Below are 17,887 nucleotides of genomic sequence, written 5' to 3'. Positions count from 1 at the left end.
CTGCTCATCACTGCGTGTTTTACCAGTTGAAGTTGAAGGTCTGGCTGCTGGGCTGTGATCGGCAGCTTTAACATCACTCTTGGTTCTTGGCTAGCTTAGCCAAAGTTATATTAGCAGCATAATGCAGTTTCTTCTGTGCTCTATGCACTCGCATCCTTTGCGCAGTAAAAATAAAATAAATGTCCGTATGCACTCGGTGCACCATGTTGTGATTTTCCTCTTCCTGCACATGAACTGAAGTGTAAGTGGAACTGAGATCAAAAGGCAAGCAGTCTAACAATTCCAAGGAACTGAACCACTGGTTCTCTACAAAAACCAGTTCTCAGTTTCCCATCCCTAACTATAAGTGCAATGTACCTACTACTGCATTTTCTTTACTTGGAAAGTTTATGAGCCTCAGGAAGAAAACTGTGCTATCCTTGGCAGCTAACTGTGGCTGGCAGGTGTCATCTCTGAGTGAGACTAAAGCCCACCAGGTGATGCAGCAAAAAGCATCGTCCTTCATTCAGTTCAACCAGCGGCAGCTGTCCCGCATCTATCCTTCCTCGTACCGTGTGGACTCCTCCAACTTCAACCCTCAGCCCTTCTGGAATGCTGGGTGCCAGCTTGGTATGAATGTTGAAACTATATTCAGTATGGCCAAACATTTAGTGTAATAGCAGATTATGAGGGATGCTTTCAGTTTGTCATGACTAAACTAATGTAGGTGGTGCTCATGCCAATTGGTTTTCCCTCAGTGGTTGTTACCTAGCATATTAAAGGTTTCCAATCTATGAACAATGAAGTGAAATGCTTTGATTTCAGTTGCACTCAACTACCAGTCTGAAGGCCGGGTCCTCCAACTCAACAGAGCCAAATTCTATAGCAATGGCAACTGTGGCTACATCCTCAAACCGGCCTTCATGAGCGAAGGTATTTCACTAGTTTGTCATTTTTCAGTGTGTTATCAGTTTCATTGCCTTTCATTAGTTTTGATGCTTATTTTTGGTTAATGTGAGAGTGGAGGAAGATGGAGAAAGAGATATCATCCATAACTGTACAGGACATGTAGCAAGAAGAAGAATTAAAGAGGCTGTGCATCTTTCCATGTTTGTTTGTTTGTTTGTTTGTTTTTAACTGAGCAGGTCCCTAACTGCTTCTAATTTTTCAGTATTTAGTTTATTTAATGCTCTCCCTCTCCTCTACTGTTCTTTAGTTCACTTGAGTTTTCCAGTGTTTTGTGTAGAGAACCAGGTAGGCTCAGACTGGATGTGTGTGTCCTGCTTTTTATAATATCACAAAATAAAGTTTAAAAAATTCATAGTTGAAGTGGTTGACATTTGTCATTTTATTACAATAAGTGAAAAATCACAAGTAGAGTGTAATCATTTTACCCACTGCAGATGCCTTTAACCCCAACGTGGAAGACCCCATTCCTGGTCAGATGAAGAAACAGCTGGTGTTAAAGGTCATTAGTGGACAACAGCTGCCCAAACCCAAAGACTCAATGCTGGGAGACCGAGGAGAGGTAGGACCACAGACTAGATTTATAGGATTGAAGTTCCACGTTGAACTGAATGAATATGGGATAAATCTGTAATCATCCTTACAAGCAGCACCTCCTCAAAATGTCTTTTTGCAGAGAAGGCGCCTTACTTTTAGTCTGAATGATTTATGGGCAGGCCAATGTAAGCTATTTGCTGTTCTATGGGTATTTGTAGGGCTGGGTATCACCACTGATTTCTACAACTGATTCAAATTCACAAGGTTTCGATTCGATTTATAATCCTGATCATTTATCTTTTATATGTACTTCTAAATTAATGTTACGTCCCTCTGCAGCCCCTAATCTCTTCAGTGGGTTGAGCTGTTGCTAATTGACCACACCTGACCAGGTGTGGACAAAAGGATACCTGAGGCAGGCTTTCAGGAAGCCTCACTAGCCTTGCCTTGGTGGTACCAGCCATGTTAGCCAACCTGCTATGCATTTTAGGATTAAAACCTCTTCTCACCTACAATCTGGTGTTTGTCTCCTTATTTATGTTGCGGCTTTTGAGACGGGTCGTAACAATTAAAAATGTTAAATTTTAAACAATTTGACTGTTTTTTCTGCAATTACAAACTCAGTGTAAACTATCAATGTATAAAAACAAAGCTGACACTGTGAGACTTCATCAGAGGTGTGAGGATCACAGCAGATGCCTTTGTGTCAAAGTAACTGTGGATAAAAACAGAAAAGCATGAAGGAGATTTTCCTGGCCTGACATTTTATAGCAGATAACCTAAATTATTCTGCAGTAGATCAAAACTGAAGAAAACCATGAATCAGCATCTGAACATTACCTGAAGCTGCTGAAGTGAAGCAGAGCAAAGTTAGAGATGTTTGATTACAGACACAGCTGAGCAATCATTTGTAAAAGTTAAAGTTTCTTAGGTATTGAACAGCAGAAATGAGATTTCATGGTCCCAACTTTGTGGTAGCAATTTGGGGATGGCTCCCTCCTGTTCCAACATGACTGCACAAAGATATGTATGAGAGAGTTTGGGGTCGAAGAACTTCGTGGACCTGCACAGTCTTGACCTCAACCTGATAAAAACCTTTAATTAAAGCAGAGACTGCAAGTTAGGCCTGACCTCTGACTGCTGAAAGAATGGTCAAAATTGTAGATGTCTTAAAACTGTGCAATGTCTTTCTGACAGATCATTGATCCCTTTGTGGAAGTGGAGATCATTGGCCTCCCAGTGGATTGCTGCAAGGAACAGACTAGAGTGGTGGATGATAATGGTGGGTCTCCATTTAGTCATGAAATGTCAATTGTATTTAAATGGTGCATTTCAATTTCTCAAACTCAATGTGCTTGACACACAGAAGAAAACGACATAAAAACCGATGTAGGTTTACAATGAAAACAGATAAAATAAACTTTACAAAGAGATAAAATACATATAAATATATACAGCTAGAGTGATGCCGTCCATTGATTTCTGAAGTCTTGACTTCAGCACTTCTGCCAAGGGGCGGATCTGACTGAGAAACAGACTGCAAGCTTATTAGCTGATGACTGATGATTGACAAGTCGTTAGCCAATGAGTGTGTGGTTTCATACTACAGGTAATCATCCATCTTAAACATGGTAAAAAAAACAGTGTTTTCTCATTTAGTATGAGTCAGAACGAGTGGCTCAGCCTATAAACTCAGCCAAGAAGAAGTGTTTAAAGAGGTTAGGTCATGACTGGAAGTCTTTTTGCAACCACAGCTGTTTCCATCTGTTGGATTTTAGATAAAAACAAGTTTCCACATGACATCCCAACATGAAGCTGTTTATGGACTCCAACTGTTTTTACCTTTTAAACTCTGCAGAATTTTTTTTTTTTTGTTTGCCTGTCCCGTTTGGCTCTTTTGCCATCAGAATTGTTGTCTAAAGGCAAAGAAAGATGAATCCAACGGATTTACTTTACCAAATTGACCATCCCAGCCTTGCCATAATGGTCCATTTGATTCACCTTTTATTGTTTATTTTATTTTCACTCTGCAGAATTTTCTGCTTCCTGAGCCTTTGATGCCATAAATGCAGTACATAGTTAAGTGTTTGGTTTAAATCTGATAAAGGTCAGACCTGTGTCCCAGCATTGCTAAACAGAAATGTTAACATTTGGGGCCCAGCTCTTTAACAGTTACCTGTGTTTTAAAGATGGGATTGAATTCATTTTGAAAGAGTGACCTTAGCCTCAGTATTGAAAGGTTTATGTGCTTTGAAAGACATCACCGTGGGTGTAAAGGTAACTGCAGTTCAGACATATTAAACTGAATGAACTCATTCATACAGCAGTTTGAAAATACAATATCACCACCTGAAATAATTACAGGAACACGTTCAGAAAGCTGAATGGGGATCTCATTAGACAGTTAATGGTGCTCAAGATTGCTTTTGTGACGCTCACAGGCAAAAATTATATATATAAAAAACAACAGAGGAGCTTTGCTATCAGTGATGTAGTTTCTTGCTAATAGATGCTGGGTTTTTTTTGTTTGTTCTTTTGGAACAGCTAACTAGTTTTTGCTGACCTCTAGTGGTGTGCAAAGCCATGTCAGGGTGAACTTGTAGGAGTAATGTCAGGAAATTCAACTAAACATGTCAGCTGAAAGCACCGTGCAAATGAAGCTTACTGCAAGTTCAACCTTGCAATTCCTGTGAAGCAGACGCTTCTTGCAGCTTCTAAAAGTAGTCGAGAGTTTTCTGTGGACACTCGCAGTCACGTCAATGTCCAGGTGTTTGCATGTAGACATCTGTGGTTTGTTGTTGTGCTTTGTACATATATAATATAATATAATATAATATAATATAATATAATATGGTGAATCTGTGTATATAGTTTGACAGCTTTCTGATATATACTTGAGGAGCCCAGCAAGACGAGACATGCACAGGCAGCACCAAAAACTCTCTCTCTCAAACACACCCTGAATAATTGATGAGTGCAAAGATAATTTGCTGCCCTGTCTCTATTACTCTTTTATATGCCCGTTTGCCAAAATGCTGTCCTCTTATCTGCCTTACTCTTATTGTGCTATCTATCATATTATTTCTCCTATCTGCTCTTCCTTTGCACTCACCTCCCACACATATCTCCCCTATCCCATCCCTTCTGCATCCCTATTTGGGATGGTTCTGTAGGTTTCAACCCGATGTGGGAGGAGACTTTGGTGTTCATGGTTCACATGCCCGAGCTGGCCCTGATTCGTTTCCTTGTGTGGGATCATGACCCAATTGGCCAGGACTTCATTGGCCAGCGTACCATTGCCTTTAACAGCATGATGCCAGGTAAGACATGGTGCTGCTTTTGGATGGCACTAACACTCGTTCAAGGTTTTCTACTGTGTTTTAGTGATTATATACTTAAACAAGGAACTCAAACCGGAAACTCACTGTACAAACTCACTATACATCTACTATATATAACTAATTTGGTGCTCTTGATTCCGAGTCTCTGCTAACATCATGTCAATTGATAGTTTTGCTGCTGGTTGAGCTGGTATTTATTGGGTATTTGGCTACAGCTATTCCTTTGTGGCTGTTATATTTGAGTCCCTGATAAGGCAGCTGTCTCTGACATTTTTGTATGCAGGCTATCGCCATGTGTACTTGGAAGGAATGGAGGAAGCTTCCATCTTTGTTCATGTAGCTGTTAATGACGTCACTGGTAAGGTGGGTATTACTGCAGAAACCAGCTTAAAGTCTTGCTCACTTTGCTCTCAAACAGAAATGTTCATGAAAGCGTTGTGCACTGACAGCTTTTACAGATGTTCTTGTAATAAGATAAGATAACCTTTATTAGTCCCACACGTGGGAAATTTGTTTTGTCACAGCAGGAAGTGGACAGTGCAAAAGTTATGAAGCAAAAATTAGAATACAATAAGAATAAATACAGTACACAACTGTACAGAATAGAATAAAATGAATGAATATATATGAATAATGAATGAATAAAATGAATATACAGTAATGAATATACAATAAACTTTACCTTAGGTTATTTCACCAAAAACCAAATAATAATACCAAAATCTGTGTTTTGGTATTATTATTATTATTATTATTATTACTACTACTACTACTACTACTACTACTACTACTACTACTACTACTACTAATAATAATAATAATAATTTAAATTGTTATTAAACTGTTTTTCTACAAAAACTTCTTTTCATTTTCTTTTTGAAATATTGTTTGAAAATACAAAAATCCTAGAAACAAAACAAAACTTGTCAGTACTTATGATTAGGAGACTTTCTAATAGCAGAATATCCACTCCAATCTTAGCCACTCGTCCTTGCCTCCTTTTGTTTATTGCTTTGTGGTTATTTCAGCAAAAACTGAACTATGAACTATGTAACCTAGACCATATTCAGACATGTAAAATATATACATTATTATTGTTATTATTATTATTGTTATGCTTTTAAACTTCAGTGTAAATTTCAGTTTTCTGTTCATAAGAATATACTGACTGCACCTGTTTTTGCAGATCACACTAGCTTCAGTGTTATTCCTCATTCAGCCCATATTTTCGATGCCCTCAGCTATCAGTAGCTATTTAGTAAATGACCACTTTGTTGTCCACATTGTCCTTGTTTTGAAGTTGCCTTTCTTCGAGTTGCTGTGTGACTCCTGTTTGAAGCCACAGCCCACCTATTTTTTTCTCCTTTTATCATTCTCCTTTCTCATTTCCACTCTCTCCCCATGTCTGTTTGTGATTGCAGTGGACCTCTCTTTTATGAAATGCTCAACATAGAAGCAGACAATGTTTAGGAGTCCTGAAGCTGCCACTCAAAACTTGGGTGTAGTAAGATCCAGTCAGAATCTTGCATGAGCCACATACCCTGCATCATTCTCCTCAGTGCACACCCCCTCAAATTGTTCAACTGTCCATTAAATTAAAGTACTGAAAATTGTAAGGTGGTAGAATGCGATTGTTCTGGTCCCACTTTTTTTTCCCCAGCCTCTGCAGTTTTTGGTCTAGGCAGTGAAATTCTTTCAGTATAGGTGTCTATGTACTAGACGTTCCAGAAACTTAAAGAAGCCCAGTTGCTTTCTTTCCAAGTTCTCTAAGAATGAATTGCTTTGCCAAGAACTCTTTCTACAATAGTCAAGATCCCGAAAAGATGAGGTGAGTTAGCCTGCTGACATGGTCTTTGTTCCTTTGGTTATACAGTACTGTCCTAGTAATTTGACTAGTCAGCAAATCCGTGGTCTACAAATGATCTTCACAAATTATGATCTCTAGGCTGGGACTGTTTTTGAATTTACAGCCATCTTGATGGAAGTTAATTTTAGTTAGTTTAGTCAGTTAAGACCCCAAGACACTGAGTTTCACAATCATCACGGCCACAGTGTCCTTCTTTTGTTCCAGTCATTGTAACCTTTGACCTTCTGTTTTAGTGAAAACATCCATGCAGTGTTGAGAAGGTTTTTGTTCAACTTTGCCAGTTACCTTCAAGCATGTGTACATGTAACTGATATTTTGCTACAGGATCTTCAGCTGGTTGCTTAAAATGTCTAACACTTTGAATCCAAGTGGATTTCAAAGCTAGTCAGCATGGTTGCAGCTGGATGATCATGTCAGTGTGATCTATGAGAGATCAGTCACACATGTGCGTTTCTGTAGGAAATGTGGATTTAATTTACTTTCCTTATTTTAAGCATGCTCATTATACTAATCCTATGTATGTACTACTGCAGTAAATTCATTGGGTGCAATGAATTTAGTGTAATATGGCAGATTGTTTTCAATATCTTCAACTTATTTGGGAATTGTGTTTGGCAATGATGTCCTGTTGTGTTTTTGTCAGGCAAGAGCAGCCAGCGGCATAAAAGGGTTGTTTCACAGAAACCCAAAGCAGGCTTCCCTGGACAGTCACACTGCTGTACAGCACAGCCGTAAGAACCCGTTTGGGGCCCACCTCCTGCGCCGCACGGCCAGTGCACCTACCAAAGGTCAACCCAAAATCAAGAAAGGTTTACCAGACATTGCAATTGACACCAAAGACTACAGCTCAGAGGGAGCTAGTGAGGAACGAGAGTCCGGGGAGGGAGAAAAGGCTTCTGCTGCTACCTCTCAGCACCACAATGGGGATTCACTGGCACCCCAACAAACCAAGGGACCGTGGAACCATTCCGACACAAATTTTCATCCCGAGGAAGGTAAAGGTAAGCGCTCGTTCTACACTCAGCGACGACCAATGAGTGAACCTCTCAAGCGCGCCATTCGGCTCCGCATTCATGATCCGCTGGACACGAAGCCAAATGTGTTTGCACGTTTCGCTGTTAGCAGCTCGGGCAGTGTGGGGATGTCCTCCAACTGCATCACATGTGTGACTGGCTCAAGGGGGAGCCCAGAGGCTGAAAGAGAGGGTCAGGTTGAGCAAAAGTCCAAGGTGACAGATGGGGAGAGACCAAAGAAAAGTAACCACTCTTCCTCATCAAAGAGACAAGTCCAGTCAGAACCTGATGCCATGCCCCGGTCCCTAGGTGCCCAGCCCAACGTACAGCAGGTTCCTCCCACACCCAAGACTTGTATGGAGGCCCAATTTCAGTACTCGCCCATGCCATTCCCCAGATCTAAGTTCAGACAAACACTTGGTGCCCAGTATATCCACAATCGACCTGGTACGTCACAGAGGTACACCCGTTCCTGCAGCATTCCCCGCAGACGATCCTCCAATGCTGTTACACCAGCACCAAGCCTCGCACCAGACTGCAGGAGCACTCACTGTTGGCAGCAGGCGACACCACCCAACTATGGTGCTGTTTATGGCTCTGTACTCACTAAACTGACATACAGTGACATGAATTCAGGTCTCTTGCTCAGTGACAGTAGTAGCTGCCAGAGCTTTGGCAGTCTGAGCAGTTTGGAGTCTCTTCCTACGCTGCCCCCTTGTTCTATTCTTGACACCCGGAAGAGGGCTGTGGGTACCCTTCAAAGAGAGATGAATGCCCTGTTTGCTCAGAAAATGGAAGAGTTGCGCCATAAGTCTCCAATGTTCTTTGCTGGTAAGATGTATCTGAGGCAGATGTAGAACTCACCAGGTAGATGGTGTGCTGTAGCAGTATTAGTAGCACGTGCTGTCAGCTTTCCCTTTTGCCGTTAGTTAGATCTGTGTTGTGCAACATGCCTCTGATAAAATGAAGTCAAATCCAACCCTATCAATCGTTTCTTAGAGTTCAGTAGCTTTCATCAAAGCCTCATGATTGAAATTGTTTCAAATTTGCTTATGTCGTTAAAATCCTCTTACTTTACCCACATGCTTGACAGATGAGAAAAATGGTAAGTTTTTGTCTAGAAACAATAGTAATCATTCAATTTGAACAAAGTACAAAAAAACTCAAACTAGACTCTTTTAATTTGTCAAGCAGGTGCTTGTCCTAAACTGTTTTTAGAGAATAATTCAGGGGTATTAAAGCATTTAGTTCAGTTCAAAACATTTCTAAAGATAAGGCAAAATGTGGTAGTAGATCTATTAATTACATAAAATTGCTCTGTAGGATGCTTTGGTTAATGTTTGAAAGGTTAGCTTTAGCAAAGTCTTCATAAAAGTTTAAAAAGATCACTTTTCATGATTTTCAACTACTGTATTTTTTGCACTAAAAGGCGCACTTTAAAGCCTTTAATTTTCACAAAAATTGACAGTGCTCCTTATAATCCGGTGCACCTTATGTATGAATTCTGGTTGTGCTTACTGACCTAGAACCGATTTTATGTGCTACACTGTGCTCAAAACTCGACTTTGGTAAGCTACGAAGCCGCACCGCTTAACCCTCCGGTTACGTTCACCCCCACCCCTTACTTTAGTGTTCCCGGTCAGTTTTAACAGCTCTTGGGTTAACATAAGAAACATTTTTCACCACCAAATTCTGTTCAATGGGTGGGTCAATGGGTCGTTCAGCCTCGCGGAGTAATCTGGGTCCTAAACGCCGTCAGCCTCAGGTCCCAAAGTCAATCACTGATAGTTAAAAACTGTCTAAAATCTTTCATCTTTAATAAAATGATCAGCGTTGCTGCTTTACCAGGTGTAACAATTAAGTTTAACATCCAGGCATCCATGAAAACAGAATTTATTACATTTATGAAATTTAACAGAGTTAGAAGTTAGCAGGAAGTTAGCTCGCTAGCCTCCACCTAAACATGATATAGCATGTTCTGACTGAGAGATTTCTGAAACAAATTAAAACGTACAGCTCTGTTATCACTTCCAACATAAATGAAGACAGAAAACTAAACAGCAGTGACGTTTGTAGAGTTACTGAAGTTGGGCTAGGTGGTATATAATGATGTGCTACGTGATCGCTAGCGACACAGCTATGTTAGCATAACATAAAGACAGTGAAGCTGGAGGATGAACGTGAACTTTTTTCCAATCGATGAAAGTTAACGTGAGGGTTCCTGATGGTTAGGGACAAATGCAATCGCATGGCAGGATGCTGTAAATAAACCAAATAAACCAAACTTCAGTCAGGAGAACAACTGAGATAATCCATCCACAATACGAGGTTGGTGATTAATATACTGCAACAACATGGGAATAGAGCAGCTGTGATAGAATTCAACATTAATGAATCAATGATACGGAAGTGAAGGAAGCAAGAAGAATGAGATGAGTAAAGTTTGACTGTTTTGTTTCATTTAATGCACCTTATAATCCAGTGCACGTTATGGTCTGAAAAATATGGTTTGTGTGGATGCGAAAGAAATTATTTTTTGATCGGGCAAGGATTGCCCACATCCATCTTAGAAAATGTTGTTCAAGGACATCTGGTGCTTCAGAGATGTGTTCTTCTATTTAAAATATAGAAATACAAAGAATTTGCCACCAGAACAACTATCCATGGAATGTTTCATGGGTATTTGTTTCGGATTCTGGATTTTGCATTGAATCTTATAAAACCCTTTACTTTACTTCACCATTGCATTTAATAGCAATCAACATATATTCAGCTTGAGTCCTGAAACCGAGAATATTTTAGGTACTTAATTGACAACCGCTGAGTCCTGCGAGTCACGAGGTACTGGTGTCTGAGTTATGTCCACACAATCCCCCTTTGAGCCACACATTACATTTTTTAGAGGAGTTGACTTCCTTATAAACACCAGCTGTTCTACCTAAACTGACTCCCCTTGAGCCCTTTGCAGTTCATCATGTGATTGCCATTGCTGTTTGATGAACCTTATGGGGGAAGCAAGTTTGTGTAGGGAGCTGAATTACAAGTTTTCTGGCCTGATTACAAGCTGACATCTGTTAAGTCATATGATGCTGGCAGATAAATCCTTTCTAGCAGCGTTATCTATTATCTTTCTTTTCAGTCTAACATGGAGAGAGATTTGTTCTGATATGGAGACCAGTTTTTGTGAGGATGTTTTTTCTTCTGTCCAAAAAGCTGTTTCCTTGCTTACAGTCTTTCTCTTCTCAGTTTGTCTAAATTACCCTTTTCCCTCTGTGTCCCTTTTTGCATGCTCTCTTTCCATCCTAGTGCAGAATTGAGAGGATGACCAAAGTCAGGTAAACTTTGTTAAATGCATGCAGCCTCTTAAATTCATCCATCACCAACTTTTCTCTTTCCCACCATAGTTGTTTGTTCTCATCCTGTTCTCAAAAATACTGTACCTCACCAATGCACCAATTCAGCTTCATCTGTGTTTAGGGGTTTAAATAGAGACTTGGTGTGGACAAGTGGAAAAGACAATTCATTAAACTAATCTCACAGGACCTGCATGATGTAGTACAAAAAACCCTTAAAAAATTTAAAATTTAAGTTGGTCTGTAATTATCATTTTAAAAAAAAAGTGGCTAAAATATTTGAAAGTCCTTATATATTTCCTGGAGCTTTTAAGGTTATAGTGAAGTTGATGAGCATTAACATCAAGCTATGGGAAAGTGCTATTGAAGCTAGGTTAAGAGGAGAGGTGATCATCATATCTCTCCTATGGATCACGTTGAACTTATATGGCTGTAAGACCTAGATACCAATGGTGGTCTGGGATTGGAATATTTAATGCAATAGAGTCACTGCATTGGGGCGTGATTTGAGCAAAGGGTCCATGAGCACCCCAGGACGTAGGAATAAAGAGAGACCACCACCCCAGAGCCAAGCGCTCTTTTTCAGGTGTGCTACAGTAAGTCTAACACTCACAGTTTTCAGCTGAAATACACCACAGGGTGATCAGCCCTTTTTCCTGCTGCGACAAAACTACCCCCAGCCCTGTGTGCAAAGTGTCAGTCCTCAGAATAAACGGGAGGGAAGAAGTTAGGTCTGGAGCAGGGTTTCACATGAAACACCACCTGGCATTGCTGCATCCACAGGACCAAATCGGGGGCAACTTTCTGGGTGAGGTCTGTTAAGGGACTGGTCTGCTCCCCAAAGTTCGGGACGAACCAGCCAGCCCCAAAACTGCCTCACCTCCGTTTTGGTTTTGTTACAGACAGGATGCAATGACTGCTGGCCTCGCCATCTGAGGGCGCACCTGTCTGGCTCTCAGGTGGTAACCCTCATACAACTGCAAACATTTTCAGGTTGGCCATGAACCCCGAACCCCCACCTCAGCAGAGACTACATGACTGCAGCCACCTGCTGCACATGCTCTGCACAGATGTTACTGTGAATGATAACATCATCCAGGTAGGCGGCAGCTTATGCAGTGTGTTGCTGCATCACCTGGGCCAAGAAGAACTGGAATGTGGCCATGGCTCCATATACAACCATATGGAGTAGAGAAGGCTGTTTTTTCCTTAGACTCTGGAGACAAGGGAATCTGCCAGTGGTGCTTGGTCAAATCAAGTATTGTGGAAAATTGAGCAGTTTGTCAACCTGGAGTATGGGATACGCATCAAACTGTGACACCACATTTACCTTGTGCTAGTCTACACAGAACTCTACAGAATCCTCTTTTCACCACAAGAACCAAGAGGTCATACCATCCACTGTATGGCTCTTATATTACTCCCATCTCCAGCATATCAGCCAATTCCTTCTGAAGTATTTGCCTTTGTTTGTAGGTAATTTGTAGGGCAGTGAACACATCGTCATGCCAGGGTGAGTTTCAGAATGAGAAACTCACCCTTTCTTAATTAGGTCCAACACTCCCCCTGGCTCCCTGCCAAATAGTTTAAAGGAATAACATCTTGTGGAGTCCTGGGATGATAGATGCTTGTCTGAATAGACTTAATGCCCAATAATTCAGCGCACCAGTGTTTGCCGCACTGGCCAATCAGTCTCCAGACACCTACATGATTCTGCTGTGGCATTGAAGATGTCCAGGAATGCAGATAATCTGTCTCCCATCTTGTCCAGCATGATAGCTTGTGCTGTGGGGAGCTGTGAGGGTGGACCCATATCAAGCCACCAGGTTGTCCAGAACCTGAGTTTCACACTTGGCCTGGACCTGCAGGTTCTCCAGCTGCTTAAGCTGCACTGCCTCCTACTGTCGGTGTATTGAAGCCAGTTCTACCACCACCTGAACCAATGTGTGCACCAGCTGCACGGGCTGTCGGTCCAACATCTTCACGTTGGGGAAAGTTGTGTGCCAATTTAGCAAATTGCTGCTACAGGAGCTGCACCATCACACACTTTGTCCTTTGTTCAGTGTTTTCTCTTTTATTTTCACACAATTTATTTTGTACTGTTTGCTTTACATCACTGCCCGCCAGCTGTGGTCACTCTCCTCTTCTGCCAGTTCCATTTCTTCTACTGCATAGTAGTCCCACACATCGTCCCTACTATTGTATAAATATGAGAGACATGGTTTGGCAACTACTGACAGAAGCGTCTCCCAGCCTTCCCTGGCAATGCCCCTGAACCCACCTCACTGCCCCTCCCCTGCAGTTAAGCCATACACCAATCCTGCCACCACAGCAATAGCACTAACAACAAGACAGGAGGCAGAGCTAGAGGAAGCAGAATGATCAGGAATAAGAATGAGTACATCAAAGGGATAGCTTAGGTTGACCAAGTTGGAGAGGACAGGTTGAGATGGTTTGGACATGTGCAGCAGAAGGATAGCAGATACTTTGGCCAAATTATGTTGTATATCAGGCTGCCAGGGGGGAGGAAAAGAAGAAGACCTCAGACAAGGTTCATGGGTGTAGTGGCAAATGTCATGCAGAGAGTTTGTTTGACAGAAGATGATGCTAGTGACATAATGAGATGGAGCCACTGTGGTGAACCGTAAAGGGAGCAGGCAAAAGAACAGTGCAAAAATTCAGGTCTTACACTGGGACGCCATTATTCTTGCTAGTGTTAGCTAATACTGAGATTGTAACTTTAGCTTTCTGTCATTTTACTGGCAACATTGAGAATAAGCCATTGTGCCAGAAATGCTACTCATTTCTGAGCAGAAATGAGTAGCATGCCAGATTATTTCATCAGCTTCATGGTACTGACTTATGTATGATTTCAAAAGCATTTATTTTAGCCAATATTAAATTATGCAATATACAAATCATTAGCATGTCAATATCCAAGCTGATACCAAATACATCAGATCAAAAGATCTCCAGTTTTCAAATTGATTAGGTTTTATCGCCACTAGGTCAGTATTGTGATCAAGCTTATAGAGTTCCTTCTTTTTTTCGACAGATTGTTCTACAGTACACAGACCAGATGCCCCTCTTCCATTTCTTGCACTAAACCCCAGAAGACACCGAGAGCATTCGTTCTGTTCATCCTGCCTCCACTCAGGAAGAATATTCACATCGCTCCTCATTTACATCAGTACATTCAACACAGCACACCATTCCTTCAAATGGGATGGTACACAGTCCTATTGTGGTGAATGGAGATGCTATGAAACCTTCTACAGTTTCCAAAACCACATCCCTCTTCCTGGCAAACCCTGTTGAGAAAATGTTACTATCAGGATACAGTAAAGACCCCAAAACCAACAAAAACACTTATTTTTACATGGAGCACAAATCAAACCAAACCAGGACACTACAGCAGAAACAAAAAGTGATTCAAGAGTTAAAGTCTGATGACCAAGCAGAGCTACCTCCTCATGCAACCGTGTCGGCTAGAACTCCTGCAGTCCCTCCAGCTCAGATTAGGAGAGCTTCTTTTAGCCAAGTGCCATCTCACATTCCAATAAGAAGAACAAAAAGTGAGGGCCATGCTCGAGGAGATGTAACCTCAGCTAGGTTGGCTCAGTCAGCAGTACCAGAGATCTGTGCAGATGCTACCGTGAATGATTGTTTTTGGAGGAAACTGGAGGCAGGCAACCACCACGGCAGCATATCATCCTCCTCTAGTATCTGTTCAAGTGACACTGCCATTGAAATCTCTCTAACCTGGCCAGAAAGAGTCTCAACAGTCTATCTACAGCCAGCAATACCTGTGACGCTTCCTGGGCCAGCTGCTGTCACCCAGCGTTTGTCTGCGACGATGCAAGAGCAAGTCAAACCTCAATCTTTAGCAAAATGAGTGCCCCAAAGATCAGCTTAATCTCTGTCTTCTGCAGAACCACTGGTAGAGTGAGCCAGCAGAGTGAGTCAAAGGAGCCACACCTGGAGCCAGATCTTCATAGAGGAACTGAAGCAATCTTCATCACCTCCAGCTACATCCACAACAGCTACAGCTTCTTTGTCCAAAAAGCCTTGGAGATCTGACCTCTGATGACATATGGTGCAACTTTGATAGTAAGTACCACAGCATCATCTGCAGTTTCACTGTTAGGCAAACCAAAGACCAATTCCCAAATGGCAGCCCACAGAACTCAGCCAGTCACTTTACAGAACACTTACGGAAGCTGACTGATGTGGAGCCCCTGACTGCTGGAGATTTCGCTTCACGGGTCTAAAGAATTCCCAGAAGAGCAAGGTGATAAGACCCTGGTTCGAGGGACTGCCTCCAGGAGCCAAAGCAGAGTGTGGTACATTACAAACCGGGCCAGGGAGGCCCAGGAAAGACTGAAGCTTCAAAGTGTTCCAGTACAGAGGTGCAAGCTTTAGGCTTACTCTTAGCACTGGTAGTAGCCCCATTGAGGAGCTTGGAATCCCCGAAGGTGCTTGTTTCATGTCCCAGAGTCCTTGCAGATGCCCTGCACATGCCTCCCCTATACAATCCCAAACCTCCACCGACCCTGAAAACATTACAGTTTCTTTTTTGCTCAATCTCTAAGAACTGGCTGACTTTAAACTGATTGTAAGAGAGAAAGCCTGAAACTAGTATGGAATAAATTTGCTCCAGCAGAAAACTTTTTATTTCATTTATATTATTAATATTTTCTTTCTTGTAGAAAAAGCTGCAAATCTTGCAAAATACTGGTCTAAAGAAAGGTGTTTTACCACTTATTAGTAATCCATGAACAATCTGTTTGACATTTAAATGTTGTATATTTTGAACCAATGATGTACATTTTTTGTGCAATCAGGAAACGTCTTGAAAATGTTCAACAAATACTGAAATCTGTTTGCACAAAATGTTAGATATTTTCCAGAATGTGTTTAGTGACAAATACCAGGAATTTTTTTTTTATGTTGGTTTCGTTGGCTATCATTTGCTCTCATGTTCAAGGGTTTTATTCGTTGTTTCTTTTTTTCTCTTTTCTTTTTTTTTTACAAATACAGTAGCAATACACGTTTACATGTTTTTCAAAGACGTGTTGTTTTTATTTACTTGAAGTGGAATAACTTACTTTGGCTGTGGTAAAAGTTAGATACTATATGCATTTTTATAAGACCGTTAATCCACTAGCAATATTTTTTAAATTGATGGCATGGTATCATTGTGGAAGATGTGTAGTTCAATGCTAAAAGCCAAGGTTCATCTCATGTTTTTGCTGAAGAAAGGAACGATTCTTAAAGTTCTTCATTTCTCTTTGTGTAGTAGTTACAGTGTAATTTGACCAGGTTTTGCTAACATTCTCATCTGTGGCATGCTGCAGCATTTAGATGCTGTGTTTTGAAGCAGTGCTGTACTACCAAGTTTTAGCCCTTTTATGCTGACTGCATGTCTTTTATGTACTGTAACCTTTATCCGAATCTTGTGCTTTTTTTTGCAAATATATTTTATATGAAAATTAATATTCTAAACACTGTTTTTATCGTCTAATGATGATCAAAATGGCATCATGTTTGAAACCCTGCGTTTCCAGTAGTTTGTGATACTAAAATAAGATGAAAATTATGCATTTCAAAGCACGTTTATTCATCAGCATCCTGTATTGTTTGTTTGATTTAGACATTGTGAATTAATGATCTGAATAAATCTTAAGTTAATAATACTGAACATTTCACAGCTCATTTATTTAATTTGTACTTAATCTTGTCTGCAGCCGTCTTAGTTTTTTGACAAAGTCATTAGCTGGGTTAATTCAGCCTTGCACAAGGTGACATGTAAAAGCCCTTGGCCTTGGTTTTGGCAGTGTGCTGGCTTCTCTAATTATGGACTCTGCTTGGGTCTGTGTTTACCAGCCATCACCCCTTTCAACCTTTGGAGGGGAAAAAAAGAACTAGACCCCCTGCAGGAAGACAAAATGTTCCTTGAAGCTTCACAAGAGAGACAAACTTGTTAAGAGATCAGATATTAAAAAGAGACAATACTGTGCTTTTGGACTGGTTTTGGAATAGAGTTGTTGTTTAACTCGGGTTATTTTACTTGTAGCTAAAATATACATTTGCACACAATCATAAAGTTTCTGTTTGGAACACTTCCTAAATTTGGATTTGTGCCTGTTTCCTTGAGACTAGCATTTTCACACTCAAACAACTTTTTTCGTCACAAGTTCCTAGCCAGTGAGTTAGGAAAAGGTCGTGCTTTCTGTAGTAAGGTTAAGACCCTACAATATTAGAGTTAAGACCCTACAAAACACCAACTCTGCTTACCATTTTCCAGAGCTGAGAATCCATGCACTGTTTTCATGGTTTCTCAGGACACTGGCATGTCAGTCAAAGGTTTGTCCATTGTCAGGACTGTGATTTCCAAAGCTGACAGCCACCTCTGGCGAGCTGTCAGACACTGCTAGGCCTCTTTCTCAGCTCTGTAAGACTTTGTGTAGCTCGACATGCTCATTTTAGCGCTGCAGACTCTGCTCCAGCCAGCACACAAATACAAAAGACAGCTTCATTAGGATTCCAAGAGATCTACTGAGTCCCTCTTAAAGCTGTATTTATCTCGACAATTTGGCAAGTTTTGGCCTCTCAACTGAAACCTCCAGGCCCTGTCTAGCACTTAAGGCCTGAGAGAATGTTTTTTGTCTCACAGAATGAATGAAGTCTTTCCTTTCAAGATGAAATCACTGCCTGTTTTGTACAAATAAATCAGTTTGGTTTGCAGCTTATATGTAGAAATTTTTGAGACAAAGAAACGTGGTAGGGAGTGGGTGTTTGGATAGTTTTAACAAACTGCTGAAGATTAAT

General features: G+C 41.0%; 1 protein-coding gene across 1 annotated transcript in view; it reads left to right on the top strand.

Moving 5' to 3' along the window:
* plch2a (phospholipase C, eta 2a) overlaps positions 1-15,412 on the top strand; it is a 67,449-nt gene extending 52,037 nt beyond the window's left edge. Inside the window, 10 exon segments of the mRNA XM_082518480.1 lie at positions 427-609; positions 805-912; positions 1,383-1,507; positions 2,680-2,764; positions 4,656-4,802; positions 5,107-5,186; positions 7,334-7,691; positions 14,112-14,164; positions 14,166-14,807; positions 14,810-15,412. Coding sequence (XP_082374606.1) covers positions 427-609; positions 805-912; positions 1,383-1,507; positions 2,680-2,764; positions 4,656-4,802; positions 5,107-5,186; positions 7,334-7,691; positions 14,112-14,164; positions 14,166-14,807; positions 14,810-15,136 — 2,108 coding nt within the window. The 3' untranslated portion in view covers positions 15,137-15,412.
* Positions 15,413-17,887: the final 2,475 nt, after the last annotated feature.

The sequence above is a fragment of the Aulonocara stuartgranti genome, assembly GCF_965226115.1.
Source record: "Aulonocara stuartgranti genome assembly, chromosome: 20".
Classification (NCBI taxonomy): domain Eukaryota; kingdom Metazoa; phylum Chordata; class Actinopteri; order Cichliformes; family Cichlidae; genus Aulonocara; species Aulonocara stuartgranti.
The sequence above is the reverse complement of the archived record's forward strand: the minus strand, read 5'-3'. Positions and strand labels throughout refer to the sequence as shown.